Source organism: Sphaeramia orbicularis, chromosome 17 (genome assembly GCF_902148855.1).
Source record: "Sphaeramia orbicularis chromosome 17, fSphaOr1.1, whole genome shotgun sequence".
Classification (NCBI taxonomy): Eukaryota; Metazoa; Chordata; class Actinopteri; order Kurtiformes; family Apogonidae; genus Sphaeramia; species Sphaeramia orbicularis.
Window position 1 is genome coordinate 1,203,750 of NC_043973.1, and position 27,249 is coordinate 1,230,998.

At 40.7% G+C, this 27,249-nt stretch overlaps 1 protein-coding gene across 1 annotated transcript in view; it reads left to right on the forward strand.

Annotated features, from left to right (window-relative positions):
- The window catches only part of LOC115436826 (contactin-associated protein-like 4), a 262,042-nt gene that overhangs the window by 90,095 nt on the left and 144,698 nt on the right, over positions 1-27,249 (forward strand). The window contains exons 6-10 of the mRNA XM_030159784.1: positions 12,308-12,483; positions 13,337-13,483; positions 21,779-22,046; positions 23,712-23,861; positions 25,744-25,915. Coding sequence (XP_030015644.1) covers positions 12,308-12,483; positions 13,337-13,483; positions 21,779-22,046; positions 23,712-23,861; positions 25,744-25,915 — 913 coding nt within the window. The remainder of the gene's footprint in view (positions 1-12,307; positions 12,484-13,336; positions 13,484-21,778; positions 22,047-23,711; positions 23,862-25,743; positions 25,916-27,249) is intronic.

Sequence of the window (27,249 nt, forward strand, 5' to 3'; positions counted from 1 at the left end):
GCTCTAGCAATTTTAGCTAACGGCACCATACGACACTTTTTGGTCCGTCACTTGTGTTCACTTGTGGTTTCCAGTCGTCTTCTGGTCCCCACTCTACCTGGAAACATGGAGACTAAAGTTGGGAGAAAGCAGCAGAGTCCTGTCTGGGGTTTATGTGAATACGACGACAGAGAAGAAGAGAAAAGAGACCACTGAACTACAACTAAACTAAAACTAAGCATTTAGGAAAAAATGAAAATTACTAAAAACTCGCAAACCTGCTCTAAAAATGAATTAAAACGAACTGAATTATAGAAAAAAAGTCAAAACTAAATCAAACTGAACTAGAATGAAAAATCCAAAAGTATTAGAACCTTGCCCTGAACTAAAATTAGTTTGACACCCCTGCCCTAAATCTTACTACAGTTTGGACATGACGTTTGGGGTCGGTTCTACATAAGAGCTGTTATTCTTTCCAGTGTAATTAAAGTTAAAGTTGCAGCAGGAATGAAATCATACACAGGATACTATGCGGTGGTACTCCGGGGTAATAAAATGCTTGAAAATGTTTAGTGAACGTTGCTAGAAAGAGGCAAACATGTCTAGTCTGCCCTTCCTCCACATGAATAAAAAATGCTGCAGTCATTAGGAGCGTTTTATCTGATATTTTATCTCAAGCTTTTGCTGATCATGTTTGTGCTTGTTCAGTAATAAACGCCCTCATACGGTGTCAGATATCCACATTCACAACCACAGTTTAATTCTGTGGACTGTCCACCCACTGAGCTGAGGAGCTGAACCTGGATGAGAGGTCATTTGTAATATTTGAGGTGTTGCACCGGCCAGAGCCAGAGAGCCAGAGAGAGCTGCACACGCTTTGATGTCACCGCTACAGTGATCAGGTGGTTCATGTAAGCCTCAGTACAGGGTGTACAAAAACAAAAAAAAACTATGCACTTTGAAAAATTACCCCCAGTTTCGCATTTGATAATTTTTGGAATTTTCTTTTCTGGATGTCAGTAGGTAGAGGACTGGTGGATATTTGTTCAAATTTACAGACCCAGGTTTTCATGCAAACCAGTTTTCACTTGAATTACGCAATTTGCCCCTGCTCACACATGCATGAAAACCTGGGTCTGTAAATTTGAACAAATATCCACCAATCCCCTACCTACTGACATCCAGAAAAGAAAATTCCAAAAATTATCAAATGCGGAACTGGGGGTAATTTTTCAAAATGTATAGTTTTTTTTTTTTTTATACACCCTGTAGTTCCAAAATGGTCAACGTATCTGTTGGTTAGAGATGGGAATCGAGAACTGGTTCTTTTTGAGAACTGGATCCCAGTGGCTCGATTCCTTGGAATCGTTTGCCTGCCTGCTTAACCATTCTGCTTATCGATTCCACCTTTGTTGCGCATGTGCAATGATGTCACACATACGCTGCATTGTTTTGGTCAGAATGTAGCCAACATGGCGTTGAGGCAGAAACGGTCCAAACAGACCACACCAGGTCCAAACAGACCACACCAGGTCCAAACAGACCACACCAGGTCCAAACAGACCACACCAGGTCTAAACAGACCACACCAGGTCTAAACAGACCACACCAGGTCCAAACAGACCACACCAGGTCCAAACAGACCACACTAGGTCCAAACAGACCACACCAGGTCCAAACAGACCACACCGGGTCTAAACAGACCACACCAGGTCCAAACAGACCACACCAGGTCCAAACAGACCACACCAGGTCTAAACAGACCACACCAGGTCCAAACAGACCACACCAGGTCTAAACAGACCACACCGGGTCCAAACAGACCACACCAGGTCCAAACAGACCACACCAGGTCCAAATAGACCACACCAGGTCTAAACAGACCACACCGGGTCTAAACAGACCACACCAGGTCCAAACAGACCACACCAGGTCCAAACAGACCACACCAGGTCCAAATAGACCACACCAGGTCTAAACAGACCACACCAGGTCCAAACAGACCACACCGGGTCTAAACAGACCACACCAGGTCCAAACAGACCACACCAGGTCCAAACAGACCACACCAGGTCTAAACAGACCACACCAGGTCCAAACAGACCACACCGGGTCTAAACAGACCACACCGGGTCCAAACAGACCACACCGGGTCTAAACAGACCACAACGGGTCCAAACAGACCGCACCAGGTCCAAACAGACCACACCAGGTCCAAACAGACCACACCGGGTCTAAACAGACCACAACGGGTCCAAACAGACCGCACCAGGTCCAAACAGACCACACCAGGTCCAAACAGACCACACCAGGTCCAAACAGACCACACCAGGTCCAGTTGAACTCTGTCAAAGCTTCCATTTCTTCTAAAGGTGGACTCCCTCCAGTCTGTTCAAACATTTGTCCACATGTGACTCATTTGATTCTCTACTCAGCGGTGCTTGTGAATCTAGCGGCAGAGTGAACACCAGGCCGTCATCTGGGCCCAGTTCTGGTTCCGGTGCGGGCGACAAACATCGTACCCCCTTAAATACAAGTTTCCAAAGGTAGGGGAAAGGAAATGAGGTGCACAACAATGGGAGACGGGCAGAGTCAAACTGGTTCCATGTCGTAGAAAATGTAGCAACAGAGGAATTAGTAAAGAGTCTAGTTTCACTTTAACTGCCCCCCCCCCCAAACCAGGCCCGGCGTTATCTGTTCTTATTATTTGTACATACTGTACATGTTCTATTTTCTGTGCAGATGGAAATATAAAAGTCAGTTAATGCAAACACAACTGTTTGTACTCTTTTATTCCCTCACCCAATGAGAATTGATAAGAGAATCGGATCGATAAGCAAAATCAATAGTGGAATTGGAATTGTTAAATTCTTATCGATTCCCATCCCTAGTGTTGGTACTTGGATTTTCTTTTCAGAAACAAACTCAAAACTATTGGTTAATTCATTTTCGCTTTAGAATAGAAGAATTAGAATAGAATTTCAAGGTGTTTTTCTTTTTCATTGTCAGAACAGATAAACCAAATTTAAAAAACTGATTGATTTTTGTTTTCTCTTTCTAATAACAAAAAAGAAAGTTACTACCTGACAGAAATGGAAAAACAGACCAAAAATGCCTTTTTTTTTTCATTTTCTGAGACCAGATGTTGTCATTTTTAAGGAAAATGTGTTAATACCTCGGTCACAAAGATCGGTTTGTATGAAATCTGGACATCGTAGACATGCTCCCTCCACGAATGTCTACGAACTCCACATTTCGTACAAACTGGAGGATTCGTACAAACCCATCGTTTGTAAGAATCTTTGCGACCTCCAGGCGTCCTCGAGGCTCCTTGAAAATACAGTAAACACGGTGTGTGTCTGCATGGTCACGTATTCCATCAGGACCTCTTTAGTGCATGTGGGTCACTTCAGGACCTCTTTAGTGCATGTGGGTCACTTCAGGGTCACATTCAGTTCAGACTCAAAACTGATAGAAGTCACATTTAATGTCAAATATGAACCAGCACAGAAAAAAAAATCAGATTTCACCGAATTGTGCATTAAGGCCTGCTGTCTGAACGTAGTGTATGTGTCAGTCCCATGATGAACTGGAAACACATCCAGGGTGAACCTCAGCTGGATGGGGAGGAAGTGGTTCAGAAAAGGAAAAAAATGAATGGGTACAGTCAATACTATATTTCCAGCAGTGTTGAATGTGTTTCCTGCGGGCATTGATATCGACGGATCTGTCAACTCTGTCATTATTATTATTATTCATTTATCCGTATAGTTGTGATCGCATTTATCATATAGTTACTGGGAAGGTCGAGTTTCCTATTGCAGATACTAACAGGAATAGGAAACGCCCCCCTGGACCATCCTTGAGGTTTCTGTCTGTTAAAGGGAAGTTTTTCCTCACCGCTGTCACCAAGTGTTTGCTCCTGGAGGACTCTGAACTGGGTTATAAACAGTCTGCTTTAGACCAGCTCTGAATGTAAAATGTCATGAGATAACTTTTGTTACCTCTGTCAGGAGGTATTGTGTTCACTTGTGGTTTCCAGTCGTCTTCTGGTCCCCACTCTACCTGGAAACATGGAGACTAAAGTTGGGAGAAAGCAGCAGAGTCCTGTCTGGGATTTATTTGAATAGGACGACAGAGAAGAAGAGAAAAGAGACGACTAAACTAAAATGAATACTAAAACTAAACTAAAACTAAGCATTTAGAAAAAATGAAAACTAATAAAAACTAGCAAACCTGCTTTGAAAACGAATTAAAACAAACTGAATTAGAGAAAAAAAAAGTCAAAACTAAATAAAAGTGAACTATAATGAAAAATCCAAAACTATTAGAACCTTGGAGGTAAAGGACACATTTGGGTTCAACACTCACCAACACACAGACAAACTGCTGCTGACGGGAACTCACATTCCCACAATGCACTTCACAACAAACTTTCCAAAAACGTCCAAGTGCCGTTTGGGTTTGTTCTGTAAACAAGTGGACTGCGTTTCTGATGGAGTCATCTATGAAGGTGTTCTCTCCCATTGTACAGCATGTTCTGTTGGAAACTGAAACTCCAAAGCCTCAAACCCATCAAACTGCCCTGAAAAACACTCTGCTTTACCTGACAGAACTGATGAATCAATTACTAGTTTTTTTTGTTTTTTTTAAAATATGATGTAACCTTTGTTTTTACATGGTAGTTCCAGACAAATGCATATACTAGTCCATCGATGCAGCAGTTATGGAAGTTAAAAGGATTTATTCTCAAGGGAGTCTTGTGGTTCTGAAGAGAAGATATAATGACTTCAGTGACTGGAACAGATAGACTGAACAGCTCTGATTAGATTTATTCATTCATTCATTTTCTCAAGCGCTTGATCCTTGAGGGGATCGGGGGGAGGACTGGACCCTGTCTTATCTAGCGACGGGCTAAAGCAGTGTACACCCTGGATGGGCTGACAGATCTGTGCAGGGCTCTGATCAGATTATCTTAGCACTATAGAAATGTCATGATATACAGTAGTCCTACCTTTTATTTTATTTTTATTTAACCTTTATTTACCCAGGCAAGCAATTAAGAACAGATTCTTTTTTTTGTTTTGTTTTTTTAATACAATTTTTATGTCTCATTTTTAACAGTACAATACAATCTCCTCAGGTTTAGGAGCAGGAAAAGAGCAAAAGAACAGAAAAACAAACAGATGAAAAGAACCGCCTGTGTTGGTGTCAGAATATTGAAGGTCCTTTAATAGATACATTTGTCTCTGAATGTCAGCCATTTTCCGCAGTTTTTCACAAACAGATTTTCTTTTAACTTCAGTTTATATGTGAGATGTTCCATGACAAGTCTATCATCTATGATTGAAAGCCATTGTTTATCAGACGGAGCATCAGTCTGAAGCCAGTTCTTTGTTCTGACCTTCTTCCTGACCACCAGGAGGATCTGGACAAGATATCTGTCTTCTTTATGCACTGATTCTTCTAAATGTCCAAGGTAAAGAACAAGACAAGAATTTAGGATTGCATATCCAACACATCACAGAGAGCTGAGTGAACCTTCCCCCAGAAGGGTTGGATATTTGAGCATTTCCAGAACATGTGTGTGATCTGAATCCATGTGATTACAGAGTCTCCAACACGGCTGTTGAGTATTCATTTGTTTACTTTAAGAACAGATTCTTACTTACAAATGACTAAATGACTGACTGTACATCAGAAATGGGCTTGTAAGTAGCATGTTGAGCCTCAGACCATGAACACGACTTTTGTAAGGATAGTTTGATTTGCTTGTATTCTGTTCACAAGAGGAGTTCAGATTAAATATCCACACAAACACTGATGCAGCTTTAGTGATTCAATAGAAATGTTCCTTAGGGTGAACTTAAATCTGCAGGACACAAAATCACCCGAATGTGAAAAAATACTCACTGACCTTCTGCAGATTTTTCCTCTCTGTCCAAATGGAAAGTAGGGCTGTGTATTAGAAAGAATCTGGCAATACAATACAAATCACAATACTAGGATCATGATACGATGTATCACGATATATGATGATACTGTTAAAAAGGCCATTTTTATTGGTTTTGTTTCTTTTAAAAAAAAAATATTCCTGGAAGAATAGAATTCCAGCAGAAATCTGCACAAATACTAAACACATTTGTATTTGATCCCAACAGGATCTAATGTTCTATCACCAAATGTTCAAACTGTGTTCAAACTGAAATTCTGTTTTACAGACATTCCAGTTTCAGATCCTGTTCAAATGTTCAGATTCTATTAGTTCACAACTAACATCAGAACAGGATTTGAGTTCAGTCCCAACAAAGGAACCAACATTATTTAAAGAGTGTTAAATAATAATAAATAAAATATTAAAAAAAGAAAAAAAAAACCTAAAATGAACCTCCACAATATCTGCATTTGAATAAATACCTAAAAATGTTGATACAGTACTTTTTGATATTGATACAGTATTGTGAAATGAAATATCGCAATATATTGCAGAACCGATATTTATTACACCCCTAATGAAAAGACTAAATATAAAGGTAAATGAACCTGATGTCATTTCTTGCTGTTATAGAGCAGTGAGTTGAGTCTGGGTGGTGTCCGAAGGAATCTGATCAGCACTGGGTAATGACAGCTGTCAGTCACATCTGAAACCACCCCCTACCCGTCTGAAAACACTAATGGTCTGACCAAATCTCCAGCACAGAGTACATTTTCTACAGTCTGAAAACACATGGAAGCAGCAGATGCAGAAGTTTCATGTCCTTTCAGACCACTGGAGTCACAATATACTGAAGGGAAATGATCGATTTTTACTGTTTTACTCGATGATGCTAAAAAACTATCAACTTTAACTGGACCACTGGACTTTTAAAGAGCTTTACTGACTTAAATAATTCAATACACAAAATTAATGGCCTCACTGATACATTTTCTGTGCACATTCCGTGTTCCCTCCCCTGTTTCGATTTTTGTATGGCTTCTGACCTTTTCCTTTCATTTGTCTTTTTACATTGAATGACCCTTTACTTGTTAATATTTGCTGTGCACATTCATATTCCCCCAGGAAATCACCTATTGATTGTGGGTGACCCTGTCACATTTCATAGAACAGTTGTGCTGAAGGACAAGCTGCCCCCTGTGTGCAGTAGTTTTTATATAGAGATCAGCTTGACTTTTCATATTCCATACTAGGGATGCACCAATACCACTTTATTCCAGACCAAGTACAAGTACAATTACTTACATTTGAGTACTTGCCAATACCGAGTACCGATATGAGTTCTTAGTAATCCCATTCCAGTTGGTAGTCCCTTTTGTAAATGTGCTTTATTGTCGTTGTCATTAGTCTGACTGGAACAAAGTGCTGCTACTGACATTTAATGTGTTGGAATGAGCGTTTGTCAATTAATCCACCAGGGGGCGCCGCTCTGAATGAAACATGCTGGACAAATACCACGAAGAAGAGGAAAGTTTAATGAGAAGAAGAAGAAAGTCAGTAATAACAAACCTGTAGCCAACAGAGGGAACACTAATGTGATACTAATGTTGCAGCGTTTTCTCTGGTAAGGTTTAAAAGCGAAGCTTCAGCAGGAAGAGAAAAGACAAATGAGACACAAGTTTCATTTTCACTTCCACTGGCGGCGGTCTGCACCGCTCCGTACCTCCATAGTATTATCAGTAGGATGTAAACTGGCCCAGCTCTGGGTAGTTGTCCTAAATGTGTCAGTAGTTTTTCTGGGTAGTTGTCCTAAATGTGTCAGTAGTTTTTCTGGGTAGTTGTCCTAAATGTGTCAGTAGTTTTTCTCTAACTCCCACAGTGGCTCTTTGAACAGATCTTCTACCTCCACAGTTCTGCTGGTATTCTCTGTCTGGGTACTCATCCTCCATCAGCTGGAAAACAGATGAATGTACGCAGAGGACGGACAGAACGCTGCGTCTGTATCTGTCTGTGTCTGGAACGGTACTGTCAGTCAGCGTTACTTTAATCACCCTCATTTATTCGGTTCAGTCTCCACACTCTTCACACTCACACACATTATTCCTCCTCCTCGTACCTGCTGCACTGAACTGGGAATGTCACACAGACAGAAGTGGTATCGGTGCAGTTGTATCGGATTACTTTTACGAGTACGAGTACAAATACACATGCTGAGTATCGGAGCCAATGCCCGATACCGGTATCGGATCGGTGCATCTCTATTCCATACAACCTAATTGCTTCAAAGATAAAAAAAAAAAAAAAAAGATCAGAAACTTGTGGTTGTCTCATCATCAGTCTACTTGTGAAGGTCCAATTGATTTTGTGGAGTGATGACCTTAGTGCTGCTAAAAGAAGGAACCAATAAGTGAAGTGACAGGCCCAGAAAATGACAGCAGCACAGGTTTTTAGATTTGAATATCAGCGGAGGGATTCTTTGTTTGTTTGCTGTCTGATCCCTTTTATTGATTCCTCTGTTTTCCAGTCATTCAAGCAGTAATCAGATCATCCATCTAATGAAACTCTGTATCATAAGCTCCTCTGCCTTTTCCTCCAACTCCATCTGTGACAACATAATACTTGTTCCATGAATCAATACTAATAAAGTTATCTGATTTGTTTTAAAGTCCTGCTCTTCATCCCTTCATATTGATCGTTCTGTCTCCGTCTACACTGTAAGCAAATAACTCATGATGATAAATGCGTTAACGAGGCAGACTTCTCCATATCCGTGTTTTTTTAGCCAAACTGTAGCCAGAAATAACTTATAAAAATCAAAGCTACATTTGTCCATCATTTCCATCCGTGGCTTTTTCTCTCCAGCTTTCTTTGTCTGTGAAGTTTCAATCGCCTCTCCCTAAAGAATACTCCATACATTTTTAATGAATGACTGTATTCAGCTCTTTCTACACTTCCTTCTCTCAGCAGAAACAGAAAGTTTCTCTCCCACTACTTTGGGAATGGATCCACTTATTGGGAGCGGCTGGTGTTCATCTATCATTAATGATGTCTCACTGTGTTTCCTCTGCTGTTATTCAAATCAGCCATTTTCACATATTTGGCTTGGGTTTGCACAGCCTGGTATGCAGATATCCACTAGTCCCTATTGAGGGGAATTACAACGACCTCTGTGTGCCCCTTTCTGTGGGATACTGGAGAAATTAAAAATGGATCCCAGAAGGAGGGGTTTTACTGGTATAGTGTGCTTAGCGCTGGGTCACTAACTATGCGAACAAAGTCCCTAAACTCCAAACTTATGAGATAAAAGTTTGATGTGCTTCATTACCTCCGCCAAGGAGGTTCTGGTTTTGCCCGCGTTGGTCTGTCTGTCTGTCTGTCTGTGTGCAAGATAACTCAAAAAGTTATGGATAGATTTGGATGAAAATTTCAGGAAATGTTGATACTGGCACAAGGAACAAATGATTAAATTTTGGTGGTGATCGAGGGGGGTGGGGGGGGTGTCTAGTAGGCCTGTAACGGTACACGTACTGAACCAAACCGTTTCGGTACACACCTGTTCGGTTCGGTACACAGCTGTACCGAAACAACACAGTATGTTAAGAAAAAGAAAAAGGAATGAAAGACGTCATTCGATGTGGAACTTTAAATCCGCGCAAGTTTCACACGGACACATGGAAGGACGCACACATTGACCCAAAATATGAAATAACAGCTGATACAATGTTAAAAAAAACAACAAATATGATGTGAACCTGGAAGGAAGAGACTGCAGACCCTCCACCATCAGTCCAGTCCAGTTTGGATCAGTTCAGGTTCAGGTGAAAGACAACAACCAGGAAAGAGACTTTAGTGAGACGGATGTGGTTTGGCCCCTAGGAACTACGGTAGTTCTAAAACACTGACACAAGCTCTGTCTGTCTGTCTGTCTGTCTGTCATGTATAATAGAGGAATAAATAGAACGTCGAAAGTATGTGAAGTTTCACTTTCGTTTCACAACAGCGTTCGTTACGTTAGTTATGGCCCGCACCCCCAGGTATATAACTGCACCCCCCCCGCACCGACAAAACAAAAAATAATAGTAATCCCCCGTGCACACAGGCACACACAAATACACACAGTGTCCTAAACAGTTTGTTCTCTGTCCTGAAATAAATAATTTGGTTCACTGTGTTGTCAGTGTTTCTCTTCAGTTATTTTCAACAGAACACCAGTTTGTCCTCTTGTTAATGTTTCACTTCATGTGGAATTTTTATGTTATTTTTATGCAGAATGTGAACTGACAGAACTGTGATTAGATTTTTTCTTGTTTGTTCAAAACTACCTGTCAGGGAAAAGTGCAATACTAATGTTTAAAATACATTTAGTAATATTAAGAATTTATTTTATTTTCTATTTGATTTGTAGCAGCAGAATTATATTATTCCTGTTTTTCTATATTCTGTAGTCTCCAAAAATTGGGGGAAAAATGTTAAAAAATTCATAAATGCATTAATAGACATTTTTAAGGGGTTTTCTTTCTTCCCGTACCGAACCGAAAAAAAAACCGAATCGTGGCTTTGAAAACCGAAAACGTACCGAACCGAAAATTTTGTGTACCGTTACAGGCCTAGTGTCTAGTGAGCTGCCTTGGCGGAGGGGACTCAAACATGCGGCCCGGGGGCCAAATGCGGCCCGCCAAAGGTTCCACTCTTGCCCGTGGGATGAATTTGCAAAGTCAAAAAATTCCACAGCCTTGAATTGAATTAAGCAAAAAAAAAAAAAAAAAAAATTAGCTTGAATTAAGGAAAAAAATGTTGAATTAAGCAAAAAAAAAAAAAAAAAAAAAAAAAATCTTCAATTAAGTAAAAAAAAAAATCTTGAATTAAGCCAAAAAAAAAATATCTTGAATTCAGCAAAAAAAATCTTAAATTTAGCAAAAAATCTTGAATTAAGCAAAAAAATCTTGAATTAAGCAACAAATCTTGAATTAACAACTTCAAATTTTTTTCTTTATGAAAATATTTACATGTACAAGCTATCCTGTAACAGTAAAATGTGAATGACCTGAACAAATATGAACAACCTGAAATGTCTACAGAAAATTAAGCACAATATTAACAATTTTCTGCCTGTTCCTAAATGTTTAGTGTCTTTGTAGATCTGATCCATAATGCACATGTAGAAATGATAAGTTGAGGCAGAATACTGTTAAATTTGCAATTATTTTTCATAAGAAATTTCAGTTTTTTCAGGTTATTCACATTTTTTTTTTGTTTGGATAGTTTATAAAAGTAAGTATTTTCATAATTTATTGTTTTTTTCTTTGCACTAAAACAAAGACAAAAATTTAGAGTTGTCATTATTCATAGGTTATTCTGTTATTATTTTACTGGTCCGGCCCACTTCAGATCAAATCGGGCTGAATGTGGAACCTGAAGGAAAATGAGTTTGACACCCCTGCTTTGTATAGAAATACTCAGAAATTCTAAATTTCAGCCTTGGAGGACATAACAGGACTTTATTACTTTGGGAATTTTTTCCCAAATTTTTATTGTCACGCAGAAAATCAAGGTAAATGAAGTTACCATATTTGGTTCCTTATGTATAAGTGGAAAAAAACAAACAAACAAAAAAAAAAACAACTCCTTAGAACATCCGTTTTAGAACATTAGACCCCCATGCGTGCTGGTCCAGACCCCTGTCCACATCTACATTTTTAAATAATTTTTTTATTGCTTTATAGTTTGCTCATAGGAATACTCTGAAATTCAACCTTTCAGCTGTAGTTTGTTATTGGAGGACAGAACAAGACTTTATTACTTTTGTGAAATGTTTTTAAAAAAATTATTGACCTGTAGAAAATCAAGGTGAATAAAGTTACTGTATTTGGTTCCTTGCCCAAAAGTGGCAAAAATAAAAAAAAATCCTGTAAGTATATATAAAAAAAATACTAGAAAAACATATAATGTGAAAGGAAGATGTATTTTAGAACATTAGAACACCGGTTTTAGAACAGTAGACCCCCATGCGTGCTGGTCCAGACCCCTGTCCACATCCACATGACCCCTTTGAACATCATTCCTGACATTAGTTCCATTATTTAATGGTACCGAACAAAGCAGGTGCACTCACTGTTCATGCACAGGGGGACCTGACAGACCCTGGAGACCACATTGGACCTTACAGACCCTGGAGACCACATTGGACCTTACAGACCCTGGAGACCACATTGGACCTTACAGACCCTGGAGACCACATTGGACCTCAGATTGGGAACTCACAGTCCTACCTGGAACAGTCTAGCTGCGTGTGCTGAAATGACCAAAAATGGCCACTTGCCCGATAAAGGGTTGATCTTCTCTTTGCTTCTCACCCTTTCTCATAGTGTCCTCCCTCTCTCCTACTGTCTTTAGGTGGGGGTTCCTCCTCTGACCCTCAGCGTCTGGCGTCCCTGGGCAGTCTGTTAGACGACCAACACTGGCACCATGTGAAAATGGAGCGCCGAGGCTTTCACCTCAACCTGACAGTGGACAAACACACCGAGAGGGTTCAGATCCCAGCAGAGTTCAGCCAGTGGGACGTCCAACAGGTCAGAGGAAACCAGTGACGGATCCAGAAAAAGTGGCAAGGGTGGGGGGGCAGGAGAATGGGGGGGTCCAGGGTCGATATATTATAAATGCTTCGAATCACATACAACTGTATTTTTTTTTTTTATCATCATACACTAATAAAATTGAATCCTCACTAATGTGACCACTTTTGGAACCAAAGCAGAGTTGGCTTTAATAAGGTCGGACTCACTTATGGCTTTGAATTCCATTACCTTCCCAACAATTGGAAATCAGAAACAACAGGATCCAGTAGAGGTCTGGGCGTGTGTTTGACAGCTGTGTGGGATGTAGTCAGTGACTGTGTTCAAACAGAGTTCATATTCAGTCCATCCACTTCTACAGTTCCACCTGTATAATTATATATTCAGACCTTCTGTGGCTGAACGTTGGTTTTTCATGCAGGTCCAAAGGCTGTTGAACAGACTGTTGTCTCCGCAGGATTAGACTTTAGTTTAGATTTAACTCCCTTTACCATATAGGTTCTTGTTATAAATGCTGCATGCACAGTAGACCCCCCCCCATTAGAAGAGATAGGAGAGCGTTGGGATGGAGAACTTTGCAACCTGAGGTTCATGTTGACAGATATCCCAGAAAGTAACGCTACAGTGTACGATACATGAGACCAGGGTTTGAATCCCAGCTAGAGCAATTATATTTGTTCAAAAAAAAAAAAAGGGGGGAGAGGGGGGCAACCATGCCGGTAGGTAAGTCCACCACAGGAGGAAACAGGCTCCCACTTACAGGAACATTCTGTATTCAGACCTACATACTGCTTACACAGTGTATGCTTAGCCTCTGTCTTTCCCCCTCTGTGTTTCTGCTTCCTCACAGCTGAGTGTCGGAGCAGCCCACAGCCTCAGTTCACATCCTCCATCCGTCTCCAAGAAGAATTTTCACGTTTGCCTGGAAAACCTGCTCTTCAGAGGCCTGAACTTGATCGGATTGGCTAAAAACAACGATCAGCATGTTAGCATCGTGGTAAGCAAATTTAAGTGATACTGGGCTGGATCTATCAAAGGTTTGTGTGTATTAATACATTTGCAAACTCAGTGCACACGCAAAAAAATCAAGAGCCTGGAGGATGTTTTCAACTTCTGTCTCACTGACCGTTGACTAGACCACCCTCCAGGGAAAACGCTCCGATACCGACCTGGCATTTGTGCGTGTATTTAGTTGGGTGCACCGCTCCCACAAACAGATGGTCGGTCTGTGTTCGGTCCTCCATGTCCTTAAAGACATTCTGACTCATCAACGCCATGATCCAGTTCGATGACCGCCTATCCCAGCCGTGGCGTCGCAGCGTGGACAAACCGCCAGCCTTTGGACAGGTGTGGACAGGTGGACAAGGGCAATTAACCGACAATTAATAATTTAATCGAGCAAATTCTTATCGACAATTAATCGTTAGTCGATAAATTGTTTACATCCCTACTGGAGACACATCTGGTGATGCTGTCTAAGGCCAACTGCGAACACTCGTATTTTACAACAGGGACATTTGAACTGGGATGCCTCAGGGTGCATGATCAAAGTCTGAGCAGGTCCTCGACAGTGGCTTTGAAATGATCAAACTGAAAAGTTAAGAGGTCCCAACCAAATTAGACACATGAGAAAGTGCCCTCAGAGGCTATGCTGTTACCCAGCTCTAATAGGGCATGCCACGGTAATTCAGTCCTTTTTCCAAACCACTAAATCCTGGAGGGGGTTGTTGGGTGTTGGACCCTGTACCCGATCTGTGAGAAACAGAAAGTAGGGCACCTATCTCTGAAGAAAAAGCCATTAAATTAAAACTCAGACTGGGGATGGACTAAAAAGGTCTTTGGGTCAGTCAAATGGATCCAGTATTCTGCTTGGTGTTTGTTGTGAACTGTTTGTGAGCCGACATCACAACAGGACTTCTTGAACAGAGTGCATACATACCCACTGATCTGCATTGGAGCCTATAGTGTCTTTAATTCAGAGGTCCTTCTTTTCCGTCTTTCTTTTTTGGTCTTTTTCTTTTATTTAATGGTTGGGTTGTCAGGGTCACATTCCACAGACTCCCTTTCGTTCCCAGTGGGATTTGATCCTGGTAAAAGTATTGGCTTTTGCACTCAATGGTTGATCTTGATGCCGCCGCTGCTGCGAAATGAGCTGCTGGCTGGTTAATGAAGCTTGGACAAAGGAGTGTAGGCTGTGGTTAGACGCTCACTAATGCCTCCTCATCTCAGCCATTAGAACCCTCAGATGTTTCTGCATCCAGGAGCTCACAGGGCAGAGGCTGTGAAGTGTTTCTGCGCAGATGAATAAATGGTCTCTCGTTACAGTTAGTCCAGACTGTGATGAGAAGATTCTTGGTTAAAAGATTCAAAGATTCACATCATGGCTGATTTAATAGGGACCACTTACGGTTTTGCAGTGACTCTTAAGGTTCTAGGTACTTCTATACAGAGACGATATGGTCGTGCTAATGGCTAAAGCTGTCAAGAGAGGCTTTTGAGGGTCTTTAAATGAGCTATCTGTAGTATTTCTACTAGTACTCAACACTGACCTAAAATTTAGAAGACGTTCCATGTGAACCCTGTCCACCATGCAGTCCATGTAGGCCTTAGGTGAACCCTGTCCACCATGCAGTCCATGTAGGCCTTAGGTGAACCCTGTCCACCATGCAGTCCATGTAGGCCTTAGATGAACCCCGTCCACCATGCAGTCCATGTAGGCCTTAGATGAACCCTGTCCACCATGCAGTCCATGTAGGCCTTAGGTGAACCCCGCCCACCATGCAGTCCATGTAGGCCTTAGGTGAACCCCGTCCACCATGCAGTCCATGTAGGCCTTAGATGAACCCCGTCCACCATGCAGTCCATGTAGGCCTAAGGTGAACCCCGTCCACCATGCAGTCCATGTAGGCCTTAGATGAACCCCGTCCACCATGCAGTCCATGTAGGCCTTAGATGAACCCCGTCCACCATGCAGTCCATGTAGGCCTTAGATGAACCCCGTCCACCATGCAGTCCATGTAGGCCTTAGATGAACCCTGTCCGTCATGCAGTCCATGTAGGCCTTGGATGAACCCCGTCCACCATGCAGTCCATGTAGGCCTTAGATGAACCCCGTCCACCATGCGGTCCATGTAGGCCTTAGATGAACCCTGTCCGTCATGCGGTCCATGTAGGCCTTAGATGAACCCTGTCCGTCATGCGGTCCATGTAGGCCTTAGATGAACCCTGTCCATCATGCAGTCCATGTAGGCCTTAGATGAACCCTGTCCGTCATGCAGTCCATGTAGGCCTTAGATGAACCCTGTCCGTCATGCGGTCCATGTAGGCCTTAGGTGAACCCCGTCCACCATGCAGTCCATGTAGGCCTTAGACGAACCCTGTCCGTCATGCGGTCCATGTAGGCCTTAGATGAACCCTGTCTGTCATGCGGTCCATGTAGGCCTTAGATGAACCCTGTCCATCATGCGGTCCATGTAGGCCTTAGATGAACCCTGTCCGTCATGCGGTCCATGTAGGCCTTAGATGAACCCTGTCTGTCATGCGGTCCATGTAGGCCTTAGATGAACCCTGTCCGTCATGCGGTCCATGTAGGCCTTAGATGAACCCCGTCCACCATGCAGTCCATGTAGGCCTTAGACGAACCCTGTCCGTCATGCGGTCCATGTAGGCCTTAGATGAACCCTGTCTGTCATGCGGTCCATGTAGGCCTTAGATGAACCCTGTCCATCATGCAGTCCATGTAGGCCTTAGATGAACCCTGTCCGTCATGCGGTCCATGTAGGCCTTAGATGAACCCCGTCCACCATGCAGTCCATGTAGGCCTTAGACGAACCCTGTCCGTCATGCGGTCCATGTAGGCCTTAGATGAACCCTGTCTGTCATGCGGTCCATGTAGGCCTTAGATGAACCCTGTCCATCATGCGGTCCATGTAGGCCTTAGATGAACCCTGTCCGTCATGCGGTCCATGTAGGCCTTAGATGAACCCTGTCCGTCATGCGGTCCATGTAGGCCTTAGATGAACCCTGTCCGTCATGCGGTCCATGTAGGCCTTAGATGAACCCTGTCCGTCATGCGGTCCATGTAGGCCTTAGATGAACCCTGTCCGTCATGCGGTCCATGTAGGCCTTAGATGAACCCTGTCCGTCATGCGGTCCATGTAGGCCTTAGATGAACCCTGTCCGTCATGCGGTCCATGTAGGCCTTAGATGAACCCTGTCCGTCATGCGGTCCATGTAGGCCTTAGATGCCCTTACTTCATGTCTAAAGTCTTAAACATCTAATGCTTGCGATCTCTCAAAACTTAAAAAAGTTCCGTCAAATATCGTGGGGTCATTAGAGTTGCACAGCTCTCAGTTCTGCAGCTTCTACTTTCACACACACTTGACCATCCCAGCACTGATAACACCGTACCAGTGGACTGTGGATGGAAGTTAGCTAGTGTGCTTGGCTACCACTGGCATGTTTATAAATGTCCATATATGAGCACTGAGCATGCTCAGCAACACTATAATCCACTGAGTGTCTGGTTGTAGTGAGACAGAGGAGAAAGGCTGAACTTATCAACCCTCCAATAACCAACCTGAAATTATGCAGGATTTACTCTCTCTCTTCTTTCACTCACTCACACACACACACACTCACACACACACACACACACACACACACACACACATGCACACACACACACACACACACACTCACACACACATGCACACACACACACACACACACAGTGCACACAGAGCTTCCACTGCCGATTGGCATGTGCAGTGTAACCAATCAGATGGTGCTGTGGGAGGGACAAAGCTCACGGCACAGAGCAGTGAGAGCAGACAGAGGTGAGAGAGCCGGCTGCATCAGAGCCAAAATAACCCCGGTTTAAGTTTGATCCATCATATCGGCCCCCGGACACTTTAAAAAGTCAATAACAATAATCGTCAAAATGATGAATATTGAAGCTGATAATCGATCGACCCCTATTACAAATCTCCCTGGAAGAAAAGCCTTTGTTCTTTCCAGTGACATATGGGACATCAGGGCAGTGAAAGGCACTGATCCACACCAGCCTGTGGATGTGGGATGAATGGACCTGTCCACAGACGACCTAGAGCAGAGGGGCAAACATACGGCCCATGGGCCAAAACCGGCCACCAAAGTGTCCAATGTGGCCCACAGTGTGAATTTACAAAGTGCAAAAATTATACTGAATTTATTAAGAGTCAAAAGTGTCAAAGTTGTTTTAGTTCAGGTTCCATATTCAGATCAGTTGTGATCTACAGTAAAATAATAACATAATTCTGTTGGGTTTCTGTAAATTGGCTTAGAGTCTGGTTTCTACCAACTCGATATGTAAAGTGTCTTGAGGTAACTTTTGTTATGATTTGGCGCTATATAAATTCAATTTGATTGATTGATAATAACATGTAAATGACTCCAAATTTTCTTCTTGGTTTAATGTGAAAAAAAATATTATGCCTATTAATAATGCACAAAAACCCATTAAATTGTGAAACTAGAAAAGCACTCGGAGAGCACAGACCTCCGCCAAGGCAGATCAGTGCCACAGCCCCCCCCCCCCCCCCCCCCCACTACCACCACCACCAAAATGTAATGATTTGTTCCTTGTGGCAGTATCAACATTTCCTGAAAATTTTATCCAAATCCATCCAAAACTTTTTGAGTTATCTTGCTAACAAACAGCCCCCCCGATCACCACCGAAATTTAATCATTTGCTCCTTGTGCCAGTATCAACGTTTCCTGAAAATTTCATGAAAATCCATCGATAACTTTTTGAGTTATCTTGCTAACAGACAGAGACAGACAGACAAACCCTGATGAGAACATAACCTCCACCCTTACACTTGGCAGAGGTAAATATTTACATTAACAAACTATCTTTTATCAATTAAATGTGAATAACCTGAACAAATATCAACCTGAAATATCTAAAGAAAATGAAGGTGAATTGGACCAGTATTTTGTCCGTTATTAAATGTTTTGTGCCTTTGTAGATCTGATCCCTAATGCACATGTAGAAACGATAAGTTGCCTTATTCAGTGAAACCTATAAAATTTCAATTCTGTTTTTTTAAATTTTGTTTTTGTCTGTTATTCCACTTAAAATACACAGTAAAGTAAAGGCTGATGTGTCCAGATCTTCAAAGTAAAGGACACGAGTACAAACTCAGCAGCTTTTCTGACACTTCTACAGCTCCAATAATCAAATAATTCCAAACAGCCTGTTTCACTGGGATATCGTCTCCAGGTTTATGGCACTGTGCACAGAATACTACAGTACTTACAGAGCGTGTGATCAAGTATCTCGAGGCGGAGCTGGGTGTCCTCTTTTTTTTGGAAGTCCAAATATGGTCGCCCTATACAGAAGTCCATCAGCCATTACATCTATGAAAGTCATTAACCCTTTAACCCCAAAGTCTAAACTGAACTTTTTTCTCATTTTGACGATAAAAGGTTAGAAAATATGCTCTAAGTGAGTCCGTTTGCCCATTTTTTCAGAGCAGTGTCTTTTTCTAAATCGAGCAGTCATTTACTATTTACTGCATGTCATAATTCTGCTAAAACGGCTTCTTCTCCAGCTTGTAGTACAGGCGTGAGTAAAATTATTGTTTTTAAGCTTTTTTTTTTTATTGAACACTGCCACAGAAAAATACATGTTCCAGTTGTTACATGTGTTTTTGTTTTTTACATTCTGCTAGATCAGAGGTGTCAAACATGTGGCCCGGGGGCCAAAACCGGCCCGCCAAAAGTTTCAATCCGGCCCGTGGGATGAATTTGCAAAGTGCAGAACATATTAACAGTCAAGGACATCAAACTCAAAAATAACAGCATAATAACCTAAAAATAATGACTCCAAATGTTCCTGTTGGTTTAATGTGAAAAAAATATGACATCATGCCTCTAAATAATGGCAATACCAATTTTTTTCTCTTTGATTTATTGCAAAAAACATTAAATTTTGATATCCTTTAAGAATAAATGTCAATAACCTGAACAAATATGAACAACCTGAAATGTCTAAAGAAAATTGAGTGTAATTTTAACATTATTCTGCCTGTTTTGTGTCTTGGTAGATCTGATCTGTAATGCACATGTAATAATCATAATTTGAGGCATAATATTGATCAATTTTTTCTTATTATTTCTTCTTATTTTTCTTCAGAAATTTCAGGTTTTTCAGGTTATTCACATCTTTTTTGTTTGGATAGAAAATGAGTTTGACACCCCTGTGCCAGATCATAAAACAAAGACAACAGTGACGATGTAGAAGAAACAATTTTCCACACTTCCTAGCCCAGATGTACAGACTGATAGACTTTATGAGTTTTCCACCCTCACCTAACCCCGTTCCTCACCTACCGGCGTGAGTAAAATTAACGTAATGACCTGATAAAACCTATAAAGCACAATATTTCAGGTATCAGAAACTGTTGGAATTTTTTGAATTGCATGAACAGTGAAAGAGTTCTATCCATCCAAAGTGCACATGTGCAGGGTGTGTCAGCGGTGACACGTCAGCTTTTAAAGAGTTAACCCAGATTAGAGGTTCAAGAATTCTTGCGTTTTGTGCCTAAGCTTTTTAATAGTCTGGAAATGTTTCCTGACTGGTTTGAACACTTTGCCACAACTGTGAATTATACCTTTAATGTAAGTTTTTTTTTTTCTTGCTTTGCAGTGGGACTCCCGTATGAGTTATTGCATTTCATTGTAAATGCTCTTCAAAGGGCTTTTAGATGTCATCTGTGTTTCCGGAGCGTTATAAAGATAGCAGGCTGATATTCCCAGCAGAGGCTTGGACTGTTGTATATGACTACTGCAGCTTTAGCAATAGACTCAGTGTCATTACCACCACTCAAAACAATAGAGCACAGGTGTCAAACATGCGGCCCGGGGGCTAAATCTGGTCTGGCAAAGGTTCCATTCCAGCTCGTGGGATTGTAGCACCCTTAGAGTGGCCACTCCGTTAACACCCCTCGCAGTCACCATGGGCTGGACTCGCCATCAGATTTCGAAGATCACTATAAAACCAATCTACACAAAGTGTGCAGAAAGTAAACATTTGGTTCTGGTTCTTATACTTATGTTTCTGTCTGACGTACATTAAAATTTAACATTCAAATGTCATAATGACAGTTGTATCCAAATGAATAAATGTACAGCTCAGTACTCTGGTACTTTACCTTAGTCAGCTCACAAGGTTATGATGATTTACCATGTAGTTTTTGTAGGAACACACATTGTGGTATCGAAACAACAACAGAATTCCTATTTTTAACACATAAAACACTGGTTAACATGAAACTGTAAATTAACCACATTTCCTTCATCAGAATAAACTGTTTATCATTCCTTTTTAACCTTGTTGGCTCTTAACTGTATTTAACAATAATGATGAAATGAAATTTAAACAGTATTCACACAATATTAATGATTTCACAACCAAAACCATCTTCCAACCGAATGGCTGTATATTTGATCATAAAACTTATTTACAACGCAAAGAGCACGTGCTTCCACAGTGTAGTAATGCAAATTCAGGCCTAGATAAGGGCATGGACCACGTTAGCAGTTAGCGTTAGCAGTTAGCATCAGCAGCTAGCGCTAGCGTTAGCGCATTAACTTATTCTAATCATTACATACAATTTGCAGTGATACAAAATGCACCAGAGCAGGTAAAACATGACAATGTCATGTAACTCCCAATTGTTTTTTTTTTTTTTTTTTAGAATGATATCTGGTAAGAATGTCAAGTTCATAGCATAGCATTAGCTTCCAGCTAATAGTGAACATCTTTTTTGTAAAATGTAAATATTTTCATAATTTAATTGGGGTTTTTTTTGTCCTAAAACAAAAAGAAAAACTTGGATTTGTCATTATTTATAGGTTTTTAAGTCATTATTTTGCTGGTCTGGTCTGCTCCAGATCAAATTGGGCTAAATATGGAACTGAACCAAAATGAGTTTGACACTCCTGCAATAGAGTGTAACTGAACTGTCAAGATATTGCATTACCAAGTATACTGTAAGCTCTTTCATTTTCATTTTTATCTCTTACCTCTAAGTTCAATAGGTGACTTTGGCATTCTTAGTTCTAATCTTATTCCAAGCCTTTGCCGTTATCATTATGGTAATACATGTGTCCTCTTTAAGGAGACTTGCTGATGAGATCATTGTGACATCAGGTCACACCATCACGTCCTCTGCAGCTGATTAATATTCATGTTTTCTCTTGTTTTATCTCTAGTAATCATCTCTGCATCTTTTCTGTCTCAGGGCAATGTGACCTTTTCTTGTGCTGAGTCGGTTTCCGTTGCCGTGACGTTCCCCGGTCCCCGGAGCTTCCTCCAGTTGCCGGTCGTTACGGCGTCCTCACCGGGGGGCGTGTCCGTCGGATTCCAGTTCCGAACATGGAACAAGGCGGGGCTTCTGTTCACCTTTGACCTCCCTCAGCAGGGGGGCGTGGTCTGGTTGTACCTGAGCGACGCCCGGCTGCGGCTGCAGATCCATAAGGCCGGCAGAGCGCTGCTGGAGCTCACCGCAGGTCAGTCAAAGTCCAAGAGTAAGATAAACAAGATAAACTTCACTCACTGACTTAGAAGTGTAAGATGTTAAACAACCAAACATAATATGTTAGCCTGACCAGAGTGTGAATGTGTGAGTGAATGAATAATGGATCCAGTGTAGGCGTTAGAGTATGTGTAAATAGAAAAGCGCTACATGAATCTAATCCATTATTTTTAATATTAATTTATTGTCAAAACCAGAAATTTTAAATGAAGAAACAATCTGTCATTCATCAAAAAGTTTCTGAATATCTACCTCACAGGTGTCAAACATACGGCCCATGGGCCAAAACCGGCCCACCGAAAGGTCCGATCCGGTCCATGGGATCGAGCCAAATTCAGGTCAATTCAATCTAGGGCTGTAAGAAAATATCGGTTCTGCAATATATCGTGATATTTCATTTCACAATACTGTATCGATATTATAAAGTACTGTATCGATGTTTTTAGGTATTTATTCAAATACAGATATGGCAGAGGTTCGTTTTTGTTTTTTTGTTTTTGTTTTTTGTTTATATTGTATTTATTCTTATTTAACACTCTTTTATTCAATAATGTTAGTTCATTTGTTGGGATTGAACTCAAATCCTGTTCTGATGTTAGTTGTGAACTAATAGAATCTGAACATTTGAACAGGATCTGAAACTGGAATGTCTGTAAAACAGAATTTCAGTTTGAACACAGTTTGAACATTTGGTGATAGAACATTAGATCCTGTTGGGATCAAATAAAAATGTGTTTAGTATTTGTGCAGATTTCAGGTGTAATTCAATTCTTCACGGAAATAATCATTTAAAAAAGGAAAAAAACAGAAAATTGCCTTTTTAACAGTATCATGATATATCGTGATGAATCGTATTGTGATCCTAGTATTGTGACTTGTATCGTAACACCAGATTCTTTCCAATACACAGCCCTAATTCAATCTCAAGTGGCTCAGATCAGTAAAATACGATCATAATGACCTAGAAATAATGACAACTCTGTTTTTTTCTCTTTGTTTTAGTGTAAAAAATTAAATAAAATTACATGAAAATATTCACATTTACAAGCTGTCCTTTCACAAAAAATGTGAATAACCTGAACAAAAATATGAACAACATGAAATGTCTTCAGAGTGCAGTTTTAGTCGTATTCTGCTGTTAACCACTGTGATCTGTAAGTTATAATGTACATGTAGAAGTGATAAACTGAGACTGAATATTGTTAAAATTGCACTTATGTTTCTTAAGTAGAAATTCCAGGTTCATGTTATTCACATTTTTTTAAAGGATAGTTCGTAGATGTAAACATTTTCATAATGTAGTTGTACTTTTTTAGACATAAAAGGTTTGGATTTGGATTTGGGGGGTGGGGGGAGTAATAATCCGTCTGGATCACTGAACATCCCATTCAAAGTAATACATTAATAAATCAGGAAATGAGCATTAAATTGTAAAAAACAAATAAGTAAATAACTCACTTTGATCCTAGGTGTAATTTTCAGTTGTTTGAGCTCTTATGTTCCCACAGAGTCTATAATTCCAGTTGACTTCTCAAATCTGTGCTACTGACCACTATCTGCACTAGTTCTGTTCATACTAGTGTTTTGTCAAATGTCCTGTCAGCGCTCATTAATCAGCCTATCTGTATTTTCCTCTCAGGTTCTGGTCTGAATGATGGTCAGTGGCATTCAGTGGAGCTAACGTCCAGACGAGGCCACCTGACCGTCACAGTGGACAAAGAGGAAGGAGGCACCGCAACCGCCAACCCCACATTTCCTGTCGCCATAGACAGTCAGATATTCTTTGGTGGTAAGTGGCTTATAGGTTAACCTCCATATCTGTAACGAATAACAACATTTTTTGTGTTTTATAATTCAAGTTTTTATTAGAGTTTGTACTTGGTACATGACAATCATACAATGTTGCTCAGTGTTGAAAAGCAGGGATTTTATACATAAATAAAAAGTATGAATAATACTACAAGTGTGGAAGTTCTTAGAAATAAATAAATAAAATGAAATAAATCCCAAGGGGAAGTAAAACAGCTGTCCTCCTGCTGAGTGGCAGTAATAGTAATATAAAACCAAAAATGGTTCCCAAACTGATGCTGTGGTACCATCCCTGTTATTGAACTTATAAAGCATACATTCATACAACGCAGCCTTTATCACCATATTTACCCTTTCTTTAAAACTGTGGGGATTTAGTAGTTTTAGGGGAATAACAACATTTGAACGGAGTCCACGAAAAATTTCCCCACAGGGACAATAAAGTATATCTTATCTTATCTTATCTTATCTTATCTTATCTTATCTTATCTTATCTTATCTTATCTTATCTTATCTTATTTGGAGTATCATCTTATGTAAAAACATGTGTTCTCCTTAAACCATAAAGACCCAGTGGTACTTTTATGTCAATTCCCAAATGAATTTTTCTCTCTAACTTTTAAGTGATTTGTCACCATTTATTGTAATATTATCCTCTGTATTTGGCATTTTTTCAGTGAAAATCATGTATTTTCCAATATTTAATTCACTGATCATGTAGATATTCATTAAAGCTCCGATTAAAGTTGAGGGTTGAGAGAAACACACACACACACACACACATATATATATATATATATATATGTAAATCAATGACGGTGTTTCCATGGTAACTACGGAGCCTCTGAACATCTAAATGGGTCATATCTGATGACCATGAAAAGATGAATAACTGTATTTTACACCAATTATTGAAATGTATTGATAGGATTAGTGGATCAACAGGAATTTAACAGTTTAGATCAGTAGATGGTTTTGTTTGATGGTAGATATTTGGGTCTTTATGGGTTAAAACTTATTTTTCAGTTACTCTAATCCAGGGCTCTCAAACTCATTTTCTTTAAGGTTCCACATTCAACCTGATTTGATCTCCAGTGGGCCACACCAGTGAAATAATAGCATAATAACCTATAAATAATGACAACTCCAAATTGTTGTCTTTGTTTTAGTGCAAAAAAACCCATTAAATTATGAAAATACTTACTTTTATAAACTATCCAAACAAAAAAGATGTGAATAACCTGAAAAAAAAGAAATTTCTTAAGAAAAGTAAGTGCAATTTTAACAATATTCTGCCTCAACTTATCATTAGTCCATGTGCATTCTGGATCAGATCTACAGACACTAAACACTGAGGAACAGGAAGAAAAGAGTTCAAATTGTGCTGAATTTTCTTTAGACATTTCAGGTTATTCATATTTGTTCAGTTTATTCACATTTTATTGTCACAGGATAGTTTGTAAATGTAAATGTTTTCATAATTGAATGTATTTTTTTTGTACTAAAACAAAGACAAAAATTTGAAGTTGTCATTATTTATAGGGATAATGTAATATTTTCTTCACATCGAATTGAGAAGAAAATATGGTGTCATTATTTTTTTGTAGGATATTTTACTTCAGATCATATTGGTCTGTATGTGGAACCGGAACTAAAATGAATCTGTGGAATTTTTGCATTTTGCAAATTCATCCCACAGGCCGGATTGGAACGGCATTTGGCCCTCGGGCCGCATGTTTGACACCCCTGCTCTAATAGATACTAAACTCTTACTGTGCTGAATAACGGTCCGATTGGATTCCAGCTGTGATACTGGGCTTCCTTCTTCTCCTCCTTTCATGTCGCCTCTTTCCTGTGTTCAGGGTGTCCTTCTGAAGACGACACTAAGGAGTGCAGAAACCCTTTTAACATCTTCCAGGGCTGTATGTCTCATCTGACTCTAAACAACCTAGACGTGGACCTGATCAGGGTCCAGAGAAAACAACTGGGAAACTACAGTAACGTCCAGATCGACATGTGTGGAATCATTGACAGGTCAGTCTCCCCTTCATGGAATCCACCTTTGATCTGTGCGACTCCTCAGGTTTAGTCGTGTTCAATTAGAGACCAGGGCCGGGGGTCAGTGGACTGTACATGTAGGCTACAGACCCACAGACAGACCCGTTCACACTCTGTTTGCTGGTGCATGAGACAGGTCTGGCTCCTGTTAGAATCCACTGCCCAGCCAAAAAACAAAGCCACACATGCCATATTTGACTGCACCACCTTTGGTTCTGATTCCACGAGACATTCACTGTCACATATTTTATGCCACAAAATGTTTATGTCGTGTCACAATAAGGTTCATAACATTTTTTCCATCCATAGTTGCATTAATTCCTGATTATTGATGATGGAGAATCGAACTGCTGCATCAAGTCTGCATCACATCCCAATTTATGCCACATTTCCACTTTGTGGAACTGGCTCGACTCGGCTCGACTCGACTTGACTCGACTCGGGTACCAGGTCCTATTCCAGACCGTTTCCATTACAGGATACTACCCACTTTACAGTACCTGGTCGTCATAGCGATGCGGCGCATTACTTCCATGTCGTCCGCTCAAAGTTGCTGATAAACTCGCTCGTTGCATGTTGTCTCGTCAAGCTCATGCTGAATTTTTACGTCTGAACCTCCTGGACAAACCATGGTGTAGTTTTACAGTTGTCCTCATGTGGATTCACCTACCGACAGATTTACTGTCAACTTCTGCATCTGTTTTTTTGTAAATCGGTGGGTCACAGAGACGAGTCTGACCAAATCAGTGGTCTGCAGTGTTTACACTTTTGGTATCTGGTCCCCAGTCTTGGAACCTCAGCAGAGGTGAGACCAAAAAACTAGTACCAGATACCAGATTCCAGGTCCTTTTTCATAATGGAAACACAAAACGGCTGAGTCGAGTCAAGCCGATACCACAGAGTGGAAATGCGGCATTAGAGTCTGGACTTTATGGAGGTGAATCCATGTGTCCATTCTGTCACAAACCTGATGATCCTGATCAGTCCTGGTATTGTCCAGTCTCCATGAGGTTAAAGACCTGAGAGGACGCTGACTGCATCAGGGAGAGTTCAATAAACAGCCTGGACTAAAAAAAAAGAACTGCCTGGATTGAACTGAGCACATAGTTCAGATCCTTCCATGGGTCAGTACTGCAGTGGTTCAGAAGGTTTCAGCTGGAACAGGTTATTGAACTCTACCTGAGCAGAGTTATGGACTGTTTTAGATAGTCTTATAGACTGCTACTAACGCTGGTGTATGAATGTGTATGTATGTTCGGTGGTGGGAGGGGCCTAGGCGCAGACTGTCAGCCACGCTTCTGTCAGTCTGC